The following is a 24,449-nucleotide window of genomic DNA, read 5'->3' as shown; positions in this document are numbered from 1 at the left end:
AAGATGTCATCTTGCAGGTGACATCAGTCTTTGGGAGCCAGGAATCTACTGCCTTCTCCGCCCAGCCAGTACCTTCCCCTCCTCCCTCCAGCCCCTGGAAAGTTACTGTCCTTGAAAGAACACCAGGGCCCAAGAGCACTGCTAGCGCTCCGGTGGTGCCTGGCTCTCCCCGGGATGGGCTTTCGCTCCTGTAGGGGGTAGATAGCTCCCAGGTCACCAAAGCAGATCTGCGTTGGCCTTGCACACCAAACAAACACTTCTGTTTGTGTTTTCTTTTTTGTCTGGACTCGTTCTTAGCACCTCCTCTGCCTGTGAGCGCTCTGTCACAGCACTCTGTAAGACTGGCACCCGCCGAGATGCAGGCCCAGGGGGTCGCGGGGAGGAAGCGAGGGCGGCCGCCGCTCCACTCCACGCCTAGGAAGATGCCAGGTCCCGGCCTTTTCTCCGCTTCTGCTGCTTCCCTACCAGCTGTGAAGATCCCAAGGAAAAGAGGGCGGAAACGGGGACACAAGGTACGGCTCCCTCACCACCTTCTCCAAAGTGCTGCTAGGCTGGGACTCGCGGGGAGGCAGAACCCAGGGCAGCCTGTGCGGAAAGAGGAGGAGCCTGGCAAACACAGGGGAAAGGAGTCGCTCTTGGTGAAGCTGTGGCCGAGGTCCCATTGTTATGGTGCGTGCGGTCGTGTGCATTTCTGCGAGAGGAGAAAGCAAATTACACCAGATGGGGAGGCTGTGAGGCGAGCAGATTTGGGGGTCATAGCTAAACACACGATATTAAACCTCGCGCAATTAGTGCTTCACATGTCGAGCTTTTTCCTGTTCTTACCAGGGCGGCTTTGAAGTCACTTTCCACAGCTCCTTGGTCATTCACTTCAGCAAAAGCAGATAATGCTGCCAAGATACTGAAATGAATAATTAATACATAAAATGAATGACGTAGCATCAAAGGCCACAGAACAGTCTTCCCAAGAGCACAGCCTCAACTCTCCAACTGGAGGAAATCCCAGGGTGCTCATTCAGAGTTTCCCACTTATAAAAGGTCCTGACTTCAAGTTTGGCTGCAGGGAAGCAGATGGAGCAAAACTAAAATTCTGTGAGCCTTTTAGGAATTAACAATGATTTAGAGAGTTCAAGGGTGGAGAATTAAGCCTCTGATGTAACTGCAGTCAACCCAAACCAACCCAAACCCAGGCAGCTTGTTCCCTAAGATGAGTTCCAAAGGGGCTACTAGAGGAGAAAGAGTATGAATCTTGTTCTGTACAAGTCGTTCAGGCATTGGGAAATGTGTTTCAGAAGTTTTCTTCCACTTATTTTTCTTGAAATCATGTTTGGTGGCTCCCTCTAAAGACTTGAATACTGTCACCAAAATGTAAATTGGCAATGAATACTCACATATTTAGAAAAATGTATGGCACTTATTTCAGGTCTGCAGAAAAAGCTTCTGGAGGAGTCAATAATGAATTTAATCTTTATCCTTTTGGTTCTCCCAGTTCTTTCAAATTTGAGAAAGTACAAAACAGTAGAAGGAAGGTTGGTTACTCAAAGTTATTTTGGAGTCATTGGTTTTAGTTTTATGAAAAGCTTTTACTCGGGCTGCTCATGAGGTGACGTCTTCTGTCACTGGTTATTTTTCTAATAAAGGCAACTTTCTTTGTTCCTGGAATGTCAGCTTCAGAATTGTGTCTCTAAAGGGGCCCTAGGGCACCTGTCACCCTCTCAGTACCTGGGCCATTGCTGGCATCTGGGAATTGCATCTGAAGGGCTGGAGCAGGGCAGCCCTTCTGTTTATAGACCCAGGGAGCAAGTCCAGGCTCTAAAGAAACATACTGAAAACTTCACTCTTCTATTTGGCGCACTTCCTGCTCCCCTGGGGGCTGTGATCCAAAAATGAAAATTACCAACAGACACAGAATTTCTGGGTCCAGAAAGAATGGAAATTTGTTCCATGGAATGGACTCGATTTAAAAATTTTCCTGTCTTCTAAAGTAGGACAGTTTTCAGTGCTCTTGACACACGGAGACACCTCCGTCCAGGACGAAAGTTTTTGGGTTGGTTGGCTGACAATAGAGGCCCTGCACAAAGCAAGCAGGCCTGTTCTCATTTCCTCACAGAATTTCTTTTCTTGGAACAACAGACCACAGTTCTTTTTTTTAGGGGGATGTGTCCTGTTCCTATATATTTAGAAAAATACATGAAAATTATTCATTATTTATTAAATCTTTATTATTAAATATTATTTATAATTAAAAATTTATTATTTTTAGAAATTATTTCAGGCCAAGAGCTTCTAGAAGCTTCTCAAACCATGAGCTTAGTGTGCTCAAATAATTCCACACCATGACATGAGAAATATAAAGACCATGGGAAGTCTTCATAAAGCTAACATGACTCCACTTAAAGGATGTTCTTTTATTCTGAAATATATATGCTTCTTATTGTTTTAGGTGGTAAAACATTATTTCAGCCAATGTTGTGTGCTGATAGGATTTGCTAATTTCTTTTTTAAGTTCTTAGTTGCCAAAATAAAGTTAATAACCTATTAAATCTCCCTAGTTTTATTTTGACAATTTCCATTGATGAAAGGACTTTAATTGTGGAGAATCCAGCAAGGAAATTGTGCAGTTTCACTCCATTTACCAAATGGCCACTAATGTGACAATTTTGTCTATTTGGGACACAGTTGGGGAGATGAAGTTGTTAAAAAGAAAAATCCCGACCAAGTGAAATAAGCTCTTATATTTTATTACTAAGAAAATGCCTCCAAGCCCTTCATCAGAGTCTTGTCTACCTTCATTGCAAATACATTTCTTATGGTCTCAGTTCTGGCAGTTGTTAGCTGTATATTTGAAGGCAAGGTATTTGGGGAGAGAAGATTGCACAGAAAGCTGGACTCTGACAGGATAGTGATAATTATTATTATAACATGATGGAAATATGTTAACAATAGAGAACAATAAAACAATAACATTGATGTTATAAAATCACAAAGTACAGTTTTCCAAATATCGATAATATTATTATAGTATTTGGAAGAAGAAGAGACCTAGAACAGCAAAACCAATTTAGGCAACACAGACATGGCAAGGGATATCATAACTCTCAACTTGAAACTATACTACATAGCTACTGTGATAAAAACAGCATAATAATGGCAAAGAAACAGACCTGAGAACTAGTGGAACAGATTAGAAGATGCAGAAAGAACTCCAGACACACTGAGCCACCTCATCTTTGACAAAGGAGCCAACCACCCTCACTGGAGGAAAGATAGCTTCTTTAATAAATGGTGCTGGAAAAATTGGGTTTCAAGTTGCCAAAGATTAAAATTAGACCTATATCTCTCACCATGCACTAAACTAAAATCAAAATGGATTAAAGATCTAAATATTAAAATAGAAATGCTGAACTGGCTAGAACAGAGGTTAGGTAGGACTCTTGAAGACATTGGTGTAGGAAAAGATTTTATGAACAAATCTCAGTTGCCCGTGAACTAGCACAAACAATCCACAAGTGGGATCTTTTCTTATTAAAGCTTCTGCACAACAAGAGAAACCACTAACAGTGTGAAGAGACAAACCCACAATGTGGGAAAAAGTTTTCACCTGCTGTTCCTCAGACAAAGGTCTACTATCTCGAATCTACAAAGTACTTTAAAAAAATCAGACCTCCCAAATTTAAAGACCCAATCCAAAACTGGGTACCTGAAATGAACAGACATTTCTCAGACAAAGATTAAGAAATAGTAAATAAGCATATTAAAAAATGTTCAACATCACTGGTCATTCAAGAGATGCAAATGAAAACAATGCTGAGATTCCATCTCACTCCAGAAAGAATGGCTGCTATCATGAAATCAACCAACAACAAATGTTGCCGGGGCTGTGGGGAAAGAACATTAATCCACTGCTGGTGGGAGTGTAGAATGGTGCAACCACTGTGGACATCAGTATGGAGATACCTCAAAGAACTAGGACTGGAAGTCCCATTTGACCCAGTTCTTCCCCTGTTGGGTATCTTCCCCAAAGAATTAAAAGAATCATACCACAGTGATATATATGTACCCATGGTCATAGCAGCACAGTTTGTAATAGCTAAAAGTTGGAAGCAGCCCAATTGCACATCAACTGGAGACTGGATAAAGAAAATGTGGGGTTTTAAAAAAATAAAATGGAGTACTACTCAGCCATAAAAAATGAGAAATTAGAAACATTTATAGCTAAATGGATGTACACTGAGGCAATACTCTTAAGTGAAATAAATAAGACACACATGTGTAAATACTGAATAGTTGCTCTATTGTGGGAAACTGAAAGTGTAAATAAGAAGTAAAAGGTATAAGAGATAATGTGAAATAGGAAGAAAAGGGCCAGGGATTTAGCTCAGTGGTTTCACCGCCTGCTGCGCAAGCTCAAGGACCTGAGTTCAATCTCCGGTACCAAAAAAAAAAAAAGAAAAAGAAAAAGGAAGAAAAGAGGGGAGGTGGGAGGGGTAGGGGAAAGGAAAGAAGGGAATGGAATTAATATGAGAAAGTGAAAAAATGGAAACAAAGTCTTTTGTAAATAGGGAGGGATGGAGGAGTTGAAGGGAGGTCAGGGGAATTGGGAAAAAATAAGAACCAAGAGAGATTATGTAAAGGTGCAGATATACAATGATGAATGCCATTATATTGCATACCTAAAATGTACCAATAAAATTGATTTAAAAAATAATATATTATAGTAATATACTGATATTAATATTATCATATTGAAATAGTGTGATTTTGAGCCTTTGGTGGGCTCTTCTCCAGGAGATTCTGAGGATACCTTGCTGTCCTGAGTGTATATCCTAGGTTTGTGCTGGTGACATCTGTCACTTATTCCCTCCATTCCTCTGTACCTGTGAGAGCTCTCTCTGGTGCTAAGTTCGGATCGGGCTTCCCTCTTTAAGATCCAAGCAGAGTTAACAGTGGTGACGTTTCACTGCTTCTCTGAGTCTGTGAGGATAACACGAGTGAGTTGCAAGCAGAAAGGAAGAGCTAAGCTGCAGTCCTGTTGGTCCTCTGGTGTTTGAAGTCCCCCCACCCGCCACCCCAGGGCCATTGCGCTGTCGGTCTTGGCTTGCAGCCACCTTGCTGGAGCGTGCTCACCACTCTGAGAGCATCACATTTTATGGCCTCACTGCCCCCTTGTCACCTGTGACAGGAAGCAAAAGCTTCTTAAAATCATATATATTTTGTGTGTGTGTGTGTGTGTGTGTGTGTGTGTGTGAAGAGCCCCTCTCTGCCATCAAAATAGCCTTCTTCATTTTCAAACACAACATATAGCTCTTAGTTTGAATTAGCTACTTGGTTCAAAGATTCTCCAAGATCAACAGGAAAATTTCCTTTCATTTTATGACTTAAAAGACCAAGGTCTTTTTAAAGAGATAGGGAGGATCTGCTTCAAGGACAAACCTTTGCTTCCTTTCGGTAGGTACAACTGATTCCAATGCCTCCAGCCAGTGAATTTCCATCTTGTTAACCAAGACTGTGAATTGGATAAAAGCTTCTAAAAACACAAAAATAATTTTAGTTTTTTGTGCTATTCATAATGCAACAGCTATGGACATGATGTACTTTTTACATTTAATCAGTATTTTAAACATTTCTCCATCACTTTAAGTCTGCAAATAAGCACAATAATAAATCCAGTCCTAATGTATAGCATTTGCCAGATTCCAAGGTGAACATATTCTCCAGTTTTGAGCCACCCACTACTGGATGCCTGATTGTGAGATGGGGGATGATCTTCAGCACCACTCTCTTAGCAAGAAAGATGCAAAGTAAAATAACTAGACAGTGATGAGTTTTGAGTATGTATTAGTACTCCCTAGCTGTAAGTTTTTGATTTGTTTTGTTTTGTTTTTTTGGTACCGAGGATCATACTCAGGCCCTTGCGCTTTCAAGGCAGGCGGTGCACCAGTGAGCTAAATCCCTGGCCCTAGCTGTAAGTTTATACACTTCAGTTTTTACCAATGGCTGTGTTTAATGATCAGCTTGCAATATTCCTAAAAATTCAGCAGTCATCTGTTACAGACTAATATGAGCTGGCTCCAGTACCCCACTGTTCAGAGTTCTGCTGGGCACAAGATGCCTATAGCTGCCTGGCTGATGTCCCCTCTGCCACCAACAGGGCTGATCATTTTGACCCTGTGGTTGCTGAAACCCAGTCATACCAAGCATTCCTTTAAATGTCTGGTTTCTACTAAAGATTGTTGGGGTCACAGTGTGATGGACAGCATTTCATTAAGTGATTCTTGTGATGCATCTATTTTTCTCTGAATTCCACTTTATCAGGTCATGGTTATTCCCTTCTTGCTCCTGGAACCCATGGAGTGCAGCATTATTGTCGCCTTCTTGGCTTATTCTCCCCACCTCAGGCTGAGCAAAAACCCAGCCTGCCTCCTCACTAGTTTCGGCACCTCTCTGGAGGCCAAGGCGAATCTCGGCCTCACACAGTGGGAGAAATCACCAGCATTCTCATCCTACCTCACCCTATCTGCATCTCTGAAAGGCGCATTCCACACCCACCTCCAAGCATCTTCTGACTTCATTGTGGTGCCCACAATATATTGTATTTGGATGATTTTATTTTCCTAGGGAAATCTTAGTGCAAAGATTATTTAATTAGGATTCTAGATTTGACAGGCTTAAAGGTCAAAGGACTGTGGGCCTCCCACCCCTTGGCTATTTAGTGTTTAATCTCTCCCTCATGTACAGGGAGAGTTGCAGGGTCAGTTGCAGGCTGACTCCTAGGAATGGAATTAGGTCACTGGCCATAAACTTCTTGTTATTGGAACCAATTTGCCTTTCTAACAGGAAAGTTTTTTGTTTTATTTTGTTTTGTTTTTACTAAAGTCTGAGGTTAAATGTGGTGAATTATACAATTTACCCTAACTCTACTCCCCTGCAGCAACTCCAGAGAACTTTGAGGGAGTTTATGACAGGCAGAGACATGAACAAAGTTATCCTTCCTTAAATCTGGTTGTGTAGATGCATTAGTCATCTTGGTTGCCATACCAAATATCATAGACTTGGGGGCTTAAATGCAGAAATTTATTTTCTCACTGTTCAAAGTTGAAGACCAAAGACCAGTGACCAGTAGGGTTCAGAGCTGATGAGGTCTCCCTCACTCATGGCTACCTTCTCATTGTGCCCTCAATTGATGGAGCAAGAACAAGCTCTGGTCTCTCTTCTTTTAAGGACACTAATCCCATAATGGAGGTCCCACCCTAATGAGCTCATCTGAAGTTAATTACCTCCCAAAGGCCCTGAAGTATCTCTAAATTCCTTCATATTGAGAGTTAATGCTTCAACATATGAGCTTGTGGGAGGGTACAAATGTCCAGTGCACAATAGGAGGAGAAAGAGAAGAGAAGAACATGGTTTAAAAAGAAAAGAAAAAGGTCTCCCAGGCTGCTCTAACAAAATACGGCAAACTGGATGACTTAACTGATACTTTTATCATCTCAGTTTTGGAAGCTGGAAGTCCAAGATCAAGGTGTTGGTAGTATTGGTTCTTTCTGAGTTCTTTAGGGAAGAATCTGTTCCATTGATCTCCTTGTTTCTGATCAGGTGGGACTTTTCCTGGCTCATGAGTGGCTTCTCATTATGTCTTCTCATTATCTTTCATCTCTATCTATCTGACTCTGAGTCCACATTTCCTCTTTGATCAAGGATACCAGTCATACTGGATGAGGCCCCACTCTAACGTGGTGTTTGACGAAGACCCTATTTTCAAATAAGGTCGTATTTCACAGGTACTAGGGATTAGGACTTTAACATCTTTTTAAGGGATTCATTTCCTCATAACATCTGGTGTGACAATCATCTTGTTTTAACTAAGCATTTATTCCATTTGTGTTTAATGAAATTACCAATACATTGGGTTAGATCTATATCTTACTTTTTGTTTCTATTCGTCTCACCCATTCTAAGTTCCTATTACTTGCCTTTCTGGACTTCATTTGGGTTATTTTTAATAGATTAAATTTTTCTTTTCTATTTATCGAACCTTTTTCTAGAAATCATAGCATACTTATTAGAGTCTTTTAAAGTTAACCATACCTTTACTTCTTCAGATATAGTACAAGTACCTTAGGATACTTTTACTTTTTATCATCCACATACCATTGATATATTATTGTTGTTACATATTGAAATTTTTTGTTGCTTTTTTAGCTCCTTAAGGCATAATTATTATTGTTTTATACAGCCATTTAAATTTAGATCACCAGATTATTTACCACTTTTAAAGATTAATTTATTTTTGCATATCGTACTTTCTACCTACAGTTACCTATCTTTTACCTAAAATACAGTGCATCTTTTAGAAGTTCCTTTACTTTAATACAAGTCCTGTACTGATGAACTTTCTTAGTTTGTTTGAAAATATCTTTATTTCACCTTTATTTTTGAAAAAATATTTGCTGGCTGTAGAATTCTAGGTTGTCAATTACTTTTTGTAAGGCACTGAAGATGTTATTCCATTTAACTTCTGAGTTCCATTGGTGCAGAGACCTCAGCTACCCATCTGGCTTATTTGCATGTTCTTTGGAAGATAAATTCTATGTTTTAATATCTTTGCCTTTGTGTCACACAATTTTATTCAGTTATGTCTACATGTGGATTTCCTCTTATTCATCCCATTTAGGATTGTTGGGCATCCTGAATCTGTGAATTGAAAACTTTCATCAGCTCTGAAAATTCGTGGCCATTATCTCTTCAAATATAATTTCTGTTCCACTCCAAATACCCTTGTGAAACTCTAATGTTAAAACTTTTCATATTCTCCATGTGTGTCTATCCCTGATCCATAGATTTTATCTATTTATCTCTGTGCTGCATTCTGGATAATTCTGGCCTTCATTTGGGCTGTTTCTTCAAATTTTCTTTAGCTATGTTTACTTTGCTTTTAAATCTGTCCTTTTAGTTTTTAGTTTTAGTTACTACATTTGTAAAAGTTAAATTTGGATCTTTTAAAAATGTTTCTATTTCTATAGCTTTCTTGTCCCCAGTGTACTTTTGATCTTATCCTTTGTCTTTATGCATAGTATAATGGTTTTTTTATAATCTAAGTCTGAACATTTAAATATCTGAATATTTGTGAAATATTTGAAATATGTTAATGCTAATGCTTTGTATCCTTGCTTCCCTGTGTGCTTGTAAATTTTGGACCATGCTATTTATTGGCCTTGAAAAATTATTTTTGGGACATCCTTGAGATCTTTCTCTAGAAATGTTTGGTTTTTTTTTTCCCACGTATCTTGGGCACTGCCAGGTTGGGTAATTTTTTAACTAAATTCATGGCCTGAAGTTTTCTTAGTCACCCAATTTCTGTGAATGGAGGCTGCAAATCGGTGATGCCTGTCTTGTGATAAATCTTCTCAGGGAATCAGCACACCCCCTCCCCTAGTGTCAAGGTACCTCTCCTTTGAATGAGGAAGTGGAGACAGAGCAGGATATATTTACAGCTCCCTCGTTCATCCTGAGGCTGTGGCCTTTGGGTGAGCCCTGTGCTCCATAAGCAATCCCAAGGCCCAGATTTCACTTGTATTTTGCATGATTATTCTTTATATATCCTAAGCTCCTCTGAACTTTCATTTTTCTTAGAATTTATCCATTGTTTATAGTTGCTTTCAATTGATTCTAATGACCTACTTTTCTATGTTAACAGAAACAGACCTCTGAAGTAAATTAGGAACTTGCATTTCTTCTAGCTAACATTTAGAATATGGCATGGACACTGCTTTTTGCCTCAGATTCACTGATATTTTCAAAAACAGTCTTCTGCAAGGTATATACACATCCTGAGTTGGGAGACAGATGAGCAACCAACAACTCTGATTCATTTAACTGCTCTGGAGGGTGAAGCTTGGGGCATTTAACAAGTTGCTCAGAGTCCCATGAGAGTTGGCTGCAGAACTGGGGTTACAGTTCTTATCAGTATCGCTGGGTCCTGTCTTCTTACCACTTCCCTGCAGTGCAGTGGGGAGGGTGGAGTTGACACCTGAAACCCTGCTAGGTCTCTGCAACCACTTCCCCGAGCAGGGGGTTCAGTGCTCCTTCTCTTCATACTGTCTTCCAGAATTCTGCACAGAACTTTTCCTGCTGCTCTGAGGGGTCATCGCTTGAGTATCAGAGCAAGGAAGTTTTGAAGCAGAGATGAAGCCAGTCTGATTGCTTCCCCAAAGTTAACTGTAGTTGAAATAAGTAAACAAATACGGATGTTTTATAACTAAATTAGAAAAAAATCAAAGCAAAGATTTTGTGAATGGACTTCAAAGTTACCCTGGATTTTGTTCTTTCTTTCACTCATCACTTCAATCCCACCTTTAAAGGGCACCCTGAACGCAACTAGTTCTTTCTATTTCCCTACTTCTACTCTAGTTTAACCACTAGTGTCTCTCATCCCAACCCAAGTAATAACCTCTTTATTAGAATTCTTTTCCATTTTTGCCTTCCCTCATCTCCTATCCTTTCTATTTACTGGGGCTACATTTATAAACAAAATCTGGATTGTGTGTTCCTGCATAAAGTCCTCTATTATTCCGTAACTCTTAGAATGAAGTCCAAACTCCTTAAACTGATTGTGTTTACTAGGGCTGCTGTAACAAAGGATCACAAACTGGGTGGCTTAAAACAATAGTTGTCAAATTTACATCTCTTGTAGGAACATCAGTCATAGGATTCAGGCCCCTTCTAATTCAGTGTGCTTCGTTTTAACTTGATTACATCTGCCAAGATACTGTTTGCAAGTAAGGTCAACATTCACAGTCACTGGGGGTTAGAATTTGAACATGGCCTTTTTAGGCCAGAACAGGGACTTAGAAGGCCTTTATGATCTGACCCTGACTCCCTAGTTGACTTCAACTTGCACCATTCTGCCTCTTGTTCACAGTTCCTCCAAGTGACCCAGGATTCTTGGTCCCTTGAGGAAGCTAAGCTTTCAGAGATTTACATGAGCCACACTGTTTGCCTGGAAATCTTTCTCCAGCCTTTAAAGTCTACCTCTCACCAGTCAGATCCTGACTTCAAAGTCACCATTATTGACCTATCCTGGACACCTGGTCCCCTTTTGTCAGATCATCATATTTTACTTCTTAGCATAGTACTTCTCACAATCTGACTTTTAATTATGTGTTTATTTGCCTCTTCCTCCTACAATATGACCTCACAGAGAACAAGCACTTTATCTTCCCCCGCTCACAACAGAGTCCTCAGCATCTAGAACAGCTCTTGATTCATAGTAGGTGCTCAAAAGTATTGGTTGAATGACTGATTAATTGAATAATCTTTTTTTTTTCTTTTTAGACATAATTTAAATGATGTAACTTGGAAAGGCTAGCTCCTGCATTAGCAGCACTTAGAGACCATTTCTTGTTTTGGGAGCATGTTTCTCAGAGAGGATAACCTGCCAGGTGCAAGGCAGGAGGTTGGGTTTGTAAAGATTTTTGGAGATGTGATCCCAAGTGACACGCATAGAAAATGTAATTGGCTTCCAATATTCTCCTTCTGCCAGTGCTGCAAGAAACTGGGGACTTATTTATATTTCTGGAATTTCTAATAGTAACAATAATAATACTAACAACAGTAATGCTGAGGAACATTTCTTGGATTTTCACTTTGCACCACGTTAGACATTGTATTTTATTCTTACCTGGAAGAATGTATTTTATTTGGTCTAGTATTAGCATCCTGACAGATGAGGAAAGGTAGGTTCTGAGGGCGGCAGTAAGGAGCCCCAGGACTTTAGTGAGTGCCTGAGCTGGACTTGGAACCCAGATCCCAGGGCACTGTGTGTCCCATTGCTGCCCAATCTCATTTTAAAAGTTTGCTCTGTTGGTTTGTCCTCTGCTGATGCGCAGGCAGCCTCTGCATCTCTTCGCACTTCCCAACCCCATCCTCCATCCTCAGATTACCATTCTCCTGCTGCCAATCTGTTAGCCCCTGTTGAGCTGGTACTTCTGTTACATCCAAACTCAAGTATTTCTATTGAATTTTATGTCAACCGATCTGTTTCCCTTTAGTGTCCTCCTGGCTACATTCTCAGGTTGCAAAGAAATCTCCCAGTTTTTCCCAGTGATTCTCTGCCAAATGTCTTAGACCAAGTCCTTCTGAGGGACAGCAAGAACATGGATTCTTCAGGCCTGTATTGGCTGTCTTTAAGTGGAAAAGAAAGACAAGCTGACCCCATATTCCCAGTGCATATTCCTGGCCCCTTTGGTGGCAACTTCAGTTGGCAAGGACTGACACTTTGCCCTTCTGTGTAATCTCACTGTGATAATTTAACAAGATATGGCCGGTCATGGTAGTGCACACCTGCAGTCCCAGAACTTGAGAGGCCGAGGCAGGAGAATCACCATAAGTTTGAGGCCAGCCTGGGCTACATAGTGAGATCAAGGCCAGCTTGGCATGGAATATACAGTTAGACCCTGTCTCACAAAAACAAACAAACAAACCAAGGTAAAGCACAACCCCGGCAGCAACCACACCCTGGATGAAGAGTAACCTGCCTGTTTGATGGAGGTGCTGACTGCCAGAGTCTGCCCAGGATTGTTGTTTGGAGCCCAGAGCTTAGCTTCTGGATGTCAAGGCAGCAAGTCTTTCAGTTTTATGCTGCCAAGAAGAAGCCTCTTTCTTTTTCTCTTACCCAGTTTGTTCTGCAAGACTCTGTTATTAATATTTTTTAAATCCCTCACTATTTTAGACTAGTTTTCAATTTGCAGAAGAGTTGCAAAGATAAGAATTCTCATGTTGCCTGGCCCTCTCTGAATTTGTCAGATTTCCCTATGGTCAACATACACTATAGTATGTTTGTCACAACTAGTAAAACAATAGTATTTTAGTATCAGGTGAAACCCATATTTTACTCAGATTTCATCAGTTTTTCTCTTTTTTTTTTGTTACAATAGAAATTTATTTTCCTTTAGTTCTGGATGTTGGGAATCCATGAACAACATGCTAACAAGGATGGTTTCTGATCAAGTCTCTCTCCTTGGCTTGCAGATAGAGTTGCACGGTCTCAGTCTGTCTGTGTCTGTCTGTCTCTCCCTCCCTCCATTTTTCTTTCCCTCCAAACTCCTGATGCCTCTATTTTTTTCTTATAAGATTGCATTAATATCCCATCCTTATTAATTCAGTTAACCTTAATTACCCCCTTAAAGGCCCTATATCCATATATAGTCACATCACTTTGGGAGTTAGGGCTTTGCTTTGACATATGAAGGGGGGGTACAATTCAGTTCTTAACAGAGCTACAGTAATCAAAGAATGTTTGAGTTGTAGAACATAAACCAGAAGTTAGTCTATGCTTAATGTCATGCCTGTTGTGCATTTGTAAAACTAAATCTTGATAGTTTTTCTCTATTCTGTCCCAGATTCCCTCCAGGATACCACATTCCCTTTTTTCTTTGTATTGCCTTCAGCACCTCTGGGCTGTGCCTGTTGCATAGCTTTTCCTTATTTTTGATGGCTGAGACAGTTTTGAGAACTGGTCAGGTATTTTGTAGAATGCTCTGCATTTTGGAGTTTTTTAGGTTTTTTTCTCAATGTTAGATTGGGGTTATGGGTTTGGGGGGAGATCTCAGAGGTAAGGTGACCATTTTACTATATCATATGAGGTGTATACTCTTAAGATCACTGTTGATATTGATCTTGATCATATGGTTGAGGTAGCATTTGTCAGATTTCCTTCTTGAAAAAGTCACACCCCCCCACTTTTGTATTGTGCTCTTTGAGAAGAAGTCACTATGCATAGCTTACACTAAGAAATCAAGAGTTATGGTCACCTAGTTGAGAGTAGAGTATCTACATAAGTTAGTTGAAATTTTTATGCATAGGAGACTTATCTATTCTCCATAAATTACTTAGTCAATCATTTATTTATGTCAGGATGGACTCATAGTTATTTGTTATGTACTTCAAATTGTACTAAATTGCTACATTATTCATTTTTGCTCATATTGTTCCAGATTTGGCCATTGCAAAGTCTTTCAGTTAGCATCTGTGTTCCTGTAACCTAGTTCTATCATTTTTCATTTTTCTTTAGTATTTTCCTACTTTTTGGCATTATAAGACACTCTATCTTTATCTTGTATATTCCCACTCCTAGAATCATCCATTTCTCCTAGCAGCCCTGGCTCATTTTATTGAAGACTGGTATTAAAAACCAACACGAGGGGTGGGGATTTAGCTCAGTGGTTCTGGTGCCTGCCTTGCAAGTGCAAGGTCCTGAGTTCAATTCCCAGTACCAAAAAAACAAAAACAAAAACAAAAACAAAATGAGCATTTTGCTTTATTTTGTAAAAATTAAAACAGACAAGCAAAATTCTCAAAACCCAAGGCAAGAACAACAAAGACAAATGCCCCGCCAGAGAACAGCTTGGCTGGTTGGAGTAGGTGGCTTATGCTGATCCACTAGGCCCACATCACACCATAGGGTGAGCTACTAGCATTCAACTTATACCTGTGCTCCTCTGTTTGTGGACTTTTCTAACATCATGGGGACTTCCCTTCCTATACTAGGCTTTTTGATTCTTTATATTAAGCAATGAGATTGAGATTTCTCAATGCTAATTCAAAGTGTATTTCTACCAATGATTGATTCTCTTACAAAAAAATGCATAGTGTTAAAAAGTCACATACTGCCTATGCTAGTCTGTTTTTAACTGCTGTGACAATATATCTGAAGCTGCACATTTTACAAAGAAAGAGGTTTATTTAGTTTACAGTTCTGGAGGTTCAAGAACATGATACCAGCTTCTGCAGCTCTGGCAGATGGCATCACAGGGGCAAGAGGTCATGTGAGAGGGAGAGACCAGTCTCAGAGCAAGACAGGCAGGCAGAGAGCAGGGAGGAGCCTGTCTCACTCTTTCTATAACAAGCTGCCGCTGTAGAGGCCAACTCAGTCCATGAGATCAGCACGGATCCCTTCTGAGAGAGGTGCCCAGTGATAACTAGGTCAGTAAGCCCAATCTCTTGGTCCTGCCACACTGTGGACCTGGCACATGAACACTCAAGGAACACACTCAGACCATACCCAAGCCTTGGCACTCCCGTAGTTGCATACACTTTCCTTTGTTCTGAAGTCCCCATGGTTGTGGAGGTTGGGTACATAGAGAAGGCTTTCCCTGCTACCAGCTGACTCCATCTAATCCCTGTAGTTGCTAAAATTAGGCATTTTTCAAATGCTACACTCAGATGAAATCTCTACTATTAATTGTAGCTTCTAATTAATACAGGAGCCTCAAATTCTGCACTCATACAGCACTGGGCTCACTATCAGCTGTTCTGATTTCAAATTCATTTGAGCACCCTGCAGTGTCCCCTCAGCAGCCATGCCATTCCCCAGGCTTCCCGCTTGTCTGGATCATTAATATGCCTGCCTCCTCAGTCCTCCTGCTTCCTCTGTGAGAGGGAAATTCGAAGCTGTCAGAAAGGAACTTCTGCAAGCTGCCACCTCCACATCCACCCACCCAGCATCCAGACTCTGTGTCCTGCCTTCCTTCCTGTTGCAGTCGATGAAAGGCTTCTCTCTGAGGCCACCACCTCCCTGTCTGCTCCAACCTCCTCCTTACCTGCTCAAAGCCCTAATGCCAGCAGTTCCCCTCACACTCCCTTGTATCATCTGTTTTCTTCTCAAAATCAGGGTGGAGATTCCTAAAAAAAAAAAAAAAAGAAAGAAATAGAAATTCCATTTGAGCCAGCTAGTCCCCTTCTAGGTGTCTTCCCAAAAGAGTTAAATTACATTACAATGATACATGCATACCCACATTTATAGCAGCACAATTCAGAACAGCTAAATCTTGGAAACAGCCTGTATTTCCATCAGCAGATGAATGGTTAAAGAAAATGTGGTATTTATACACAATGAAGTACTACTTACCATAAAGAAGGATGAACTTGGGCCGGGGATTTAGCTCAGTGGTTCCGCTGCCTGCCCTGCAAGCACAAGGTCTTCAGTTCAATCCCCAGTACCACCACCCCCGAAAAAGAAGGATGAACTTGAGGTATTCATAGAATGGATGCAACCTGAGAACATAATGTTAAGTGAAATAAGTTGGACAAACAAGCTTAAATATCTCATGGTTTCTCTTATATGAGAAAATAAATACAAATGTGTGTATATATATACACACACACACAAATAAAGAGCAAAATAGAAGGTAGATTAATAGGAAGTAGGGAGAAGTTAAAATAATTTCCTAAATTATTCTATAGTATCAAAATATTTTAATATATATGCTAATTCCTTTCATTTATATTACTATTTTCTCTTAGTTCATTAAAAAGATTTGTGCTGTTATCTATTTCTTCTTTGTAAGAGAGAATCTTTTTTGTCTCTGAGTAACTACTTTGAAGATAATGACACATAGTGTATTAACTATTGTTATTCTCTTATTTTATTTTGAAATTTTGTTTTACTTTTCATAAAATTAAAAAATTTTTCTCTCTACTATATTATTTGCATCAGCATTAAAACTTACTGCTTCCATTTCAAAAACAAAAATCTTTTTAAAACTTTAAACTTTAATTAAAAAATCACATAACATAAAATCAACCATTATAACCATATCTATCACATAGTTTAGTAGTGGTAAGTATATTCACACTCATATTGGGCAATCAATCTCCAGAACGTTTTCATCTTGCAGAGTCGAAGCTCTGCACTTATTAAACAATAACTTTTGTCTTACTTTCTCATTGCTGGGACAAAATACCCAACATCCACATGTTAAAGAAGGAAAGTTTTATTTTAGCTCACAGTTTGCAAAAGTTTCAGTCCATAGTTGACTGTCTCCAAAGGAGGGTAGCAAAGCAGAGGGGCATCACAGAGGAGAAACAGTCCATGCCAGGGCAGGCAGCAAGCAGCAACCCTCTGTTTCCCTTTTATTCCATCCAAACTACAAGCTTATTGGTTGGTGCCACCCACACCCAGGGTGAGCCTTGACATTATCCACACCCAGAACTATGCTAAACCAATCGGTAGACTAATTTAGTAAACACACACCCTTAATTCATATTCATACACCCTAGATCCAACCACCTTCAAAAAGCTCCACCTATGAATTCTTTGGGGGGACATCTAGATACAAGTCATAACAGCCATTTTCTTTGTTTTTTTTTAATATTAGCCATCCTAATGTATATGATATGACATCACATTGTGGGGCAAAATATCCTTTAATCCTAATTTTCCCTCTTGCTATGGCTTATTCTCTGCTCCATTTGATGTCAAAACTCCTTGAAAGAGTTTATTTCCTGATCCTATTACTTCTCCTCCCATTACCTCCTAAGCATATTCCAATTGGGAACCACTCCCTTTTAAAATTTCAATCCAAAGTATAACTCCTCAATCTCATTTCCCATGTCCCTTCCCTCTATTTTCACCATCAGTTCTTACCACCTTCCAGTATCCTGTGCCATGTACTAATTTATTGTTTATGTCTCGCTCTCTCTCTCTCTCGCCATTAGAATGTCAGTTCCATGAGAGTAATAAGTAAGATTTCTTCTTCTTTTTTTTTTTTGGTACCAGGGATTGAACTTGGGACCTTGTGCAACATTTATTCTTATTTCAGTGTGACTCATTAACCACAAACTCTTTTTCTATAAACTGCTAAATCTAATGGTCAGTCTTAGTCTCCTTGTCTGACAGAACATTTGACATGGTTAACCATTCTCTCCTTGAAACACTTCTTCCATTTGAGGCCTACAGCACTATTCTCTTCAAGTTTTCTTTCTACTCCACTGGATACTCTTTCCTGGTTTCTTTTGCTGGTTTCTCCTTATTTCTTCAACCTCTTTTTGTTGGAGTCTTGCAGGGTTCAGTATTTGGATCCTTCTCTTCTCCATCTATATGCATGGCCTCAAATATCAACTCGATATATTTATGATTCCCAAATTATATTATGATTTGGACTCCTCTCATCTCCATACTCTACTATATACAAATACCTACTTAACATCTCCACTTGATTCCTAGTAGGCATCTTAGTCCAAAACTAACCCCTAATCTTCTCCATCTTCAACTTTACCTTCCCTACCTTCAACAAGCCTTAGTCCACAAGTGGCCCTCCTGGCCCAAACCCTTTTCTCAACACAACAGTCAAGAAGATTGTTCAAATGTTAGCTTAAATCCTATTGTATCCCTGCTCAAAAGAGCTTAGAGAAAAAGCTAAAGGCCACAGTGTCTTGCAAAGCCCTGCCTGATCTCAGTCGATTACCTTTCCAATCTCACTTGGCCCCCTTACAGCTGCACAAACTCTCAGGCATCTTCTTGCCTCAGTTCCTGAGCACTTGATGTTTTCACTGCCTGAATATTCTTCACCTAGATACTTGCATGATTTGCCTCTTCAAATTCTTGTGCAGTGTCACCCCAAACTGCCTTAACCACTCAAATTTCAACCTTAAATATTTCAATCCCAAGTACATCTCCACAACTGGGCTTCCCATGCTTCCTCCTTCTTTATTTTCATCATTAGTCCTTACCAACTTCTAGCATCCTGTATTTAATATGTACTTATGTGGTTTATTGTCTGTCTCTCCTCAGTAGAGTATCGGTTCTATGAGAACAAAGATAAAAATCTCTTTTTTGAAAGCTTTGTTCCCTGTTGTATCCCCAGCAGCTAGAAGAGTGTCTGATGTGAAACAGGTTCAAAATATATGTTTGTTGAATGAATAAATGAATAGATATGGAATAACTGGAAAACTAGAAGTTGGATTGCTGTTTCCTCATGATTATTACTGTAATCTATCCTAAAAACATAAGAGGAAAATTAGAATATAGATAAATTAACAGAGTATACAACTTTCTACTTAAATATGGGCCAGAGGCCAGTACTGTCAGTATCACCCGGGAGATACTAGAATTTCACATCTCAGGTTCTACCCCCACATGCCTGAATCAGAGTCTGAAAGGCTTCTTGTAAAAGTTGAGAACTCATGTTGAGCAGTGGTCCTCAACCTTAACTATGTATTAGAATTTGAGCGTCTTTAAAAATTCCTGATTCTTGAGTCCCACTCCCAGAGACTAAAGTAGTTTGTCTGAAATGGGGTGCAGACATAGATTAGTGGTAATGAGAGGAAGTGACTGATATACTCATTATTGGGGGTAGAGAGCTAAGATTACAAGCTTGTCTCTGCAAAGCTTGTTACAGAGGGTGACTTCTTGATGTTGTGGATGTTGATACCATCGACACGGCATCTCCACCCATTCCCATGAGAGCAAATTTCAGGCTCTCATTTGGGGTTTTAGTGAGATCTTCAAGGCAGCCACTGCCCACTACCAGAAATGCACCACTGTTCACATGCAGGCTAGTTTTGATAATCTACTGCAGGAAGTCAACACTGAGCAGGATGTCAGCCCCTGGAGGAATGGCTCCTGCTCTCTTTTCCAGCAGGACCCAGGGGTCTGCGTGAGCGGAGAGCTCAAGATAATGAGGAGAGCTTCAGGGTCAGTCCCCTGGTGGGCCAGGGGAAAGACTTGTCTATGGGATCCTAGGCAGCACAGGGGCACAGATGAGGCACTGTCCCTCCCCAGAGGGCTCATGGGTTTCAACTAGCCACACCTCTGCATGTTCCTACACCCAGTGCCTGGCACAGTCATTTCCTGGGTGTGGTGCAGAGCTGACCGCTGAGTGCAACTCTAAATATAAACCTTGAACATGAACTGGAATCTGAAGCTCATCTTCCACAGCTGTACAACAGACAGGTGTGGAAGCATGGTAGAGTAGCAATGGTTAACTAAAGTCTACAAGATTCTGGGATGGTGTAGAGAGCATTTTTAGATTTTCATTGACCACATGGACTCTTTTTTGCAGCTCAAGTCTCGGGTTCTCATGACTCCTTTAGCCCTCTCACCCCCGAGGAGCACCCCAGAGCCTGACCTCAGCTCCATCCCTCAAGACGCAGCCACCATACCCAGGTTGGTGGCCCCCAAGGCACTCACAGGTAGGTCAGCAGAATGAACCCCACGGCTGCAATGTCTAGAGGTAGTGATGGTGACCTGCCATCTCACGGTTACTTTGTGAGCTCAAGAGTTGCCACTGAAAGAGCTAAAGGAAGGGGCCAGTGTGATAGCTAGATAGCAGATAGGATGATTCTAGTTTCAGAAAACCTTTGTGTACTTGTCTTGCAGTTGGATTATTTGAAACTTGGTTTTCAGTGCACTTTGGATTCAGCTGGTTGCTTTGGGTTTGGACAAGAAAGAACACTCAGATGTTCTTTTTCAGAGCCAAGTTTCCATTGCACCAATATGAACCTGCTCACTTTGAGTGTTTCCATTCCTATCTTTGCACTTTCAGATCTCCAAAGGATCCTAATCTCTCTTAGTCCTATCCAATACCCTCCAGTCCGGTCAGTATAGTGAGTGTTCCAATCTCTTTCTCTAATGAAGAATCAACCAACCAACAGTTTTCTCCTCCTCCTCCTCCTCCTCCTCCTCCTCCTCCTCCTCCTCCTCCTCTTCCTCCTTCCTCTCTCTCTCTCTCTCTCATCACAACTGCACTTCCTACTTCCATCTCACTTAAGTCCCAGAAGTCCCCTCCTGTTATTAATTACCTTTTCTTCACTAGGACAAAATAACCAATGCTAGAAACTTGGCTCACAATTTCAGTGGGTTCAGTGTACATGGTTGACCAGCTCCAAGGCAGAAAGTGAATGGTGGAAGGCCCTGGTGAAGGAAAGCTGATCATGCCCATGGTGGCCAGGAAGCAGAGAGAGAAAGGAGGAGCCAGGGTCAAAGATACAACCTAGTTCACACCTCCAGTGACCCACCTCCATCCAGTCCCCACCGCTGAACAGCACAGTCAGTTATGAACTCATTAATGGACTAACCCACTGGTGAGTATGGTGCCCTTATGATCCTACGACCATCCAAAAGCCCCACTTCTGAACATGCAACTTTTGGGGAATATTTTAGATCTAAACCGTGACACCTTCCATTGCTCTCAGATGAAGAACAAACCTGTTAACATGGCTTACAAGATCCTAGAGTGTCCACCTCCTGAGATCCTGCACACCATTCATCCCTGAGTCCCTAGGGCTGGTATAGGGTCTAAGCATATACCCCTCCTCCCTCCAGAATGAGCTTCCCTCTGGGTCACCTTATTCCTTTCCTTTACCTCCCTCCAGAAAGTCCTAGTGGCCTGTCCTGCCAGGGGTCCCAGAATGGGCTCTCCTAGTTCTGCCCCGGTGTCTCACAGTCTCAGTCTTGGTCCTGTGAGAGTAGGTCTGCCACTTGAATCGGTCCACAAGCTCTGTAAGGGCAGCAACTGTGTTCTCTTGTCACGTTTTTCTTCATACATAATGCCCGACAGACTTTCCCTATCTTCTGGGATGGTGGGTGAGAAGGAGCCCTGTCTTCAGCAGGACTGGAGTCCAGCTCCTGCTGCACCACTGATTCTGACTTTGAACTATCCTCTAAGTAAAGTGGTGATGATACCAACCTCACAGGCTTGTCCTGAGAATACAGGGCTTGCTGAATAGAAACTGAGTTTCTTCATCTAGATTGTTATTTTTAACCTTTCCAAAACCCTTCTTGGTGTCTTCTTAAAAATCCCTCTTCAACACCCCTTTGCAACAGTGGTTTCTGAGGTAAGAAGCTCCATCCTGGGAGGATGGGGTGAGACATGGTGGGGAATAAGGACAGAAACTTAAGAGGAAGGGTCATTGACATATGGAAGAAGATATGATACCTGTTGTTAAAATTCATTTTTTATCTCATCTTTTCAAAATTTCTACTTGGATATGAGATAGTGCTTACTATGTCCCTGAAAAGGAGAGAAATAACTTTTCTACCTTATTCAGAGCAGTTTCTCTCAGGAGGCAGGCTAAGGAACACTTCACTTAAGGAATCAGGCTGGATGTCATGGACAGTGAGGAATCTGAGGTTTTTTAAAGTAATGTGATAATAACATAATTGCTATTTATAAAGCTTAAAACAACTGAGCTAGTAGTAGGGGGTTACACCAAGTCAATCTGCAGACAGGCTGACCAGTTAGGAAACTATTGTCAAATTATAGGTGGAATAGATAGCTGGGGGTGGGAGTTTATGTCATTGTGATAGAACAGAATAAAGTTGACTAAACCCAAATGACTAAGCCAGTTATACTGATGATAACCAACTCAGTGAGCAGTTTTCTTTGTAGAAAAATTTTCTCCTAGAAAAGAATTTGTGAGATATTTCTTTTAAATTGCAAAATCCATAGGTTCCCTGCAATTTACTTAAATTTATTGTATTTGGAAAACTGGTTTTGTAGACATTGTAACTTTTTTTGTAGATTTATCTTACTTAAATTTCATAATTCCCTGTAAAAATGTACACAGTGCATTAATACAATTAAGAATATAAGTAGCCTATAAGTACATAAAGTACGTGCTCAATATTTTTCCTATAAGATATATGACCTTGAAGGTGTGGGGACCATAGTTTGAGCTCATCTAAATGGGTGGAATATTTATTTTCTCTGAGATTATAAATAGCACTCTCTTCAGAACTTCATTGAATGTATAGTCTCTGGAGTGATCAGTATCATGTAAATTTTTGCATTGTGTCAATTTTTATCCATAGCATAAATAATGACCAAAATGAATGATAGATATTGGGAAGTAGGGAAAAAAAACCCCATTCAAATGGGAAGGGGAACAAGAAGTGGGGGAGAGACTAGAAGGGAAAAAATGGAAACAAAGCTTTTGTAGATGAGGAGGGGAAGAAAGGTTGAAGGGCGGGCAGGGGAATGGGGGAAAAAGAATCAAGCTACATCATATACTGGTACAAATTCCCCATGATGAATGTGATTATTATGTATACCAAAAGTATACCAATAAAATTAGTTTTAAAAAACAGTAATACAGGAAAAAAAATCTTGCCAAGAAAATAATTTTAATGCACAAGAGAAGCTTACCAAAGAGATCATTTTGATTTTATCTGTGAAGCAACAAAAAAAGTAAAAAGAAACTTAACGAAGAAATGGCCACCTTTGTGTTTAGCAGGAGGCACCTTCGCAGGAGCGTAGGAAGGCTGTGTAGTGCGCGTATCCCGCATCCAAACACACACACAGTCACATGGGCCACCGTCATAGTCATGGGTTCAGATATGCATAGGCCGGGGGACCCACCCCGCCACTGCTCCCTGCCAGAAGGCCCGCTTGAGAGCAAGCCCTGGAAGGTCGGGTGTTCGACTCTTTTGCCTCTTTTCCTTCATAGATCAGGAAGAATCTGTCCTTTCCAGCGCTCCCAAGGCCAAGGGGGTACGACGGAGGTAGCCCTGCCTACTCAGGTCCAATGCGCGGGCCTTGTGTTCTCTGTCCCCACAGTCTGCTTGTATGTCAACAAGCGCGCCAACGCGGGGCCCTACCTGGAGAGGCAGAAGGTGCAGCAGCTCCCTGAGCGCCTGGGGCCCGAGCGGCCCGCGGCCGTCCTGCAGCAGGCAGTGCAAGCTTGCATCGACTGCGCCCACCAGCAGAAGCGCGTCTTCTCCCTGGTCAAGCAGGGCCACAGCGGCGAGCTGGTGTCAGGTAAGGCCTGGGGCCAGGCCACGAGGAGGTCTGTGGGGAACCTCTGAGGAGGACCTCAGGTATGTGGGCAGGATGTGACCAGAGCTCCTCCCGCTGGGCTGCAGGGTCCTCCAGAACAACTTACAGATTGGACAAGAAGAGTGGACATCGGAATCCTTGCTCTTGATTCTTCTCTGTCTCCCTTACCCCACTGCCAACCCCTCAGTAATCTTACTGCTCTACCTTCAAAAGGTATCCAGAATCCAACTATCTTTCTTCCCACCCATACACACACACAACAATCACTATGATTCTTTTAAAAAGTCTAAGTTAGATCATGCTCCTCTCTACCCTGAACCTTCCAAAAGCTCCCATGTCACTTCAAGTATGAGCCTCAATCTTACAAGGGCCTCTGCGAGCTGGCCCTGGCTGCCTCTTCATTCTCTGGTCATTTCTCTCTCACTCACTTCTGTGGTCCAGCCATGGTGGCTTCCTCATTCTTCCTGTATCCCTCAATCATGCTCCTGCCTCAGGGCCTTTGCATTTGCCATTCTCTTTTTCTGGAATGCTCTTCTCCCAGCTCTCCCCATGACTTGCTGGTGGACATCCTTTAGGTTTCTACTCCAACGTCACCATATCACAGAATCCTTTTCTGACCCTTTGTCGAATACATCAGCTTTTGTCAATCTCTAGTCTGCTTTATTCTATCCCTTTTCTCAGCACTTAACATCATGAAGGACAGCCGGGGAAGCTCATGATTTCAACCCCACCTCAAAAAGGCCTTAGAAAAATCCGTCCACATCCGAGAAATCCCTTCTTTCAATGTCACAGCCCTCCTCCAGTTTCTGCCCGAACTTGACAGTTTCCGGAGGAGGCCATGTTGCCCCCACCAAGTGAGGGCGAAGAATGGCTTGCTCCATCCCCTGCAGATGTTTT

General features: G+C 41.3%; 1 protein-coding gene across 5 annotated transcripts in view; it reads left to right on the top strand.

The window, feature by feature from the left end:
- Nucleotides 1-24,449, top strand: part of Scml4 (Scm polycomb group protein like 4) — a 112,488-nt gene that overhangs the window by 46,858 nt on the left and 41,181 nt on the right. For 3 of the 5 annotated variants that reach the window (XM_087208719.1, XM_004855429.3, XM_021236868.2), the window contains exons 2-4: nucleotides 298-512; nucleotides 19,839-19,968; nucleotides 23,334-23,534. In XM_087208719.1, coding sequence (XP_087064845.1) covers nucleotides 357-512; nucleotides 19,839-19,968; nucleotides 23,334-23,534 — 487 coding nt within the window. In that variant the 5' untranslated portion in view covers nucleotides 298-356. Of the gene's footprint in view, nucleotides 1-297; nucleotides 513-19,680; nucleotides 19,730-19,838; nucleotides 19,969-23,333; nucleotides 23,535-24,449 lie in introns of those variants that run through there. The other 2 variants (XM_021236870.2, XM_087208720.1) reach the window with 2 other exon arrangements.

The sequence above is a fragment of the Heterocephalus glaber genome, unplaced genomic scaffold, assembly GCF_053883595.1.
Source record: "Heterocephalus glaber isolate CG9 unplaced genomic scaffold, H.glaber_assembly_v1.0 deba00000942, whole genome shotgun sequence".
NCBI lineage: Eukaryota > Metazoa > Chordata > Mammalia > Rodentia > Bathyergidae > Heterocephalus > Heterocephalus glaber.
Note: the sequence above shows the minus strand (reverse complement) of the source record. Positions and strands in the feature narration are given on the sequence as shown.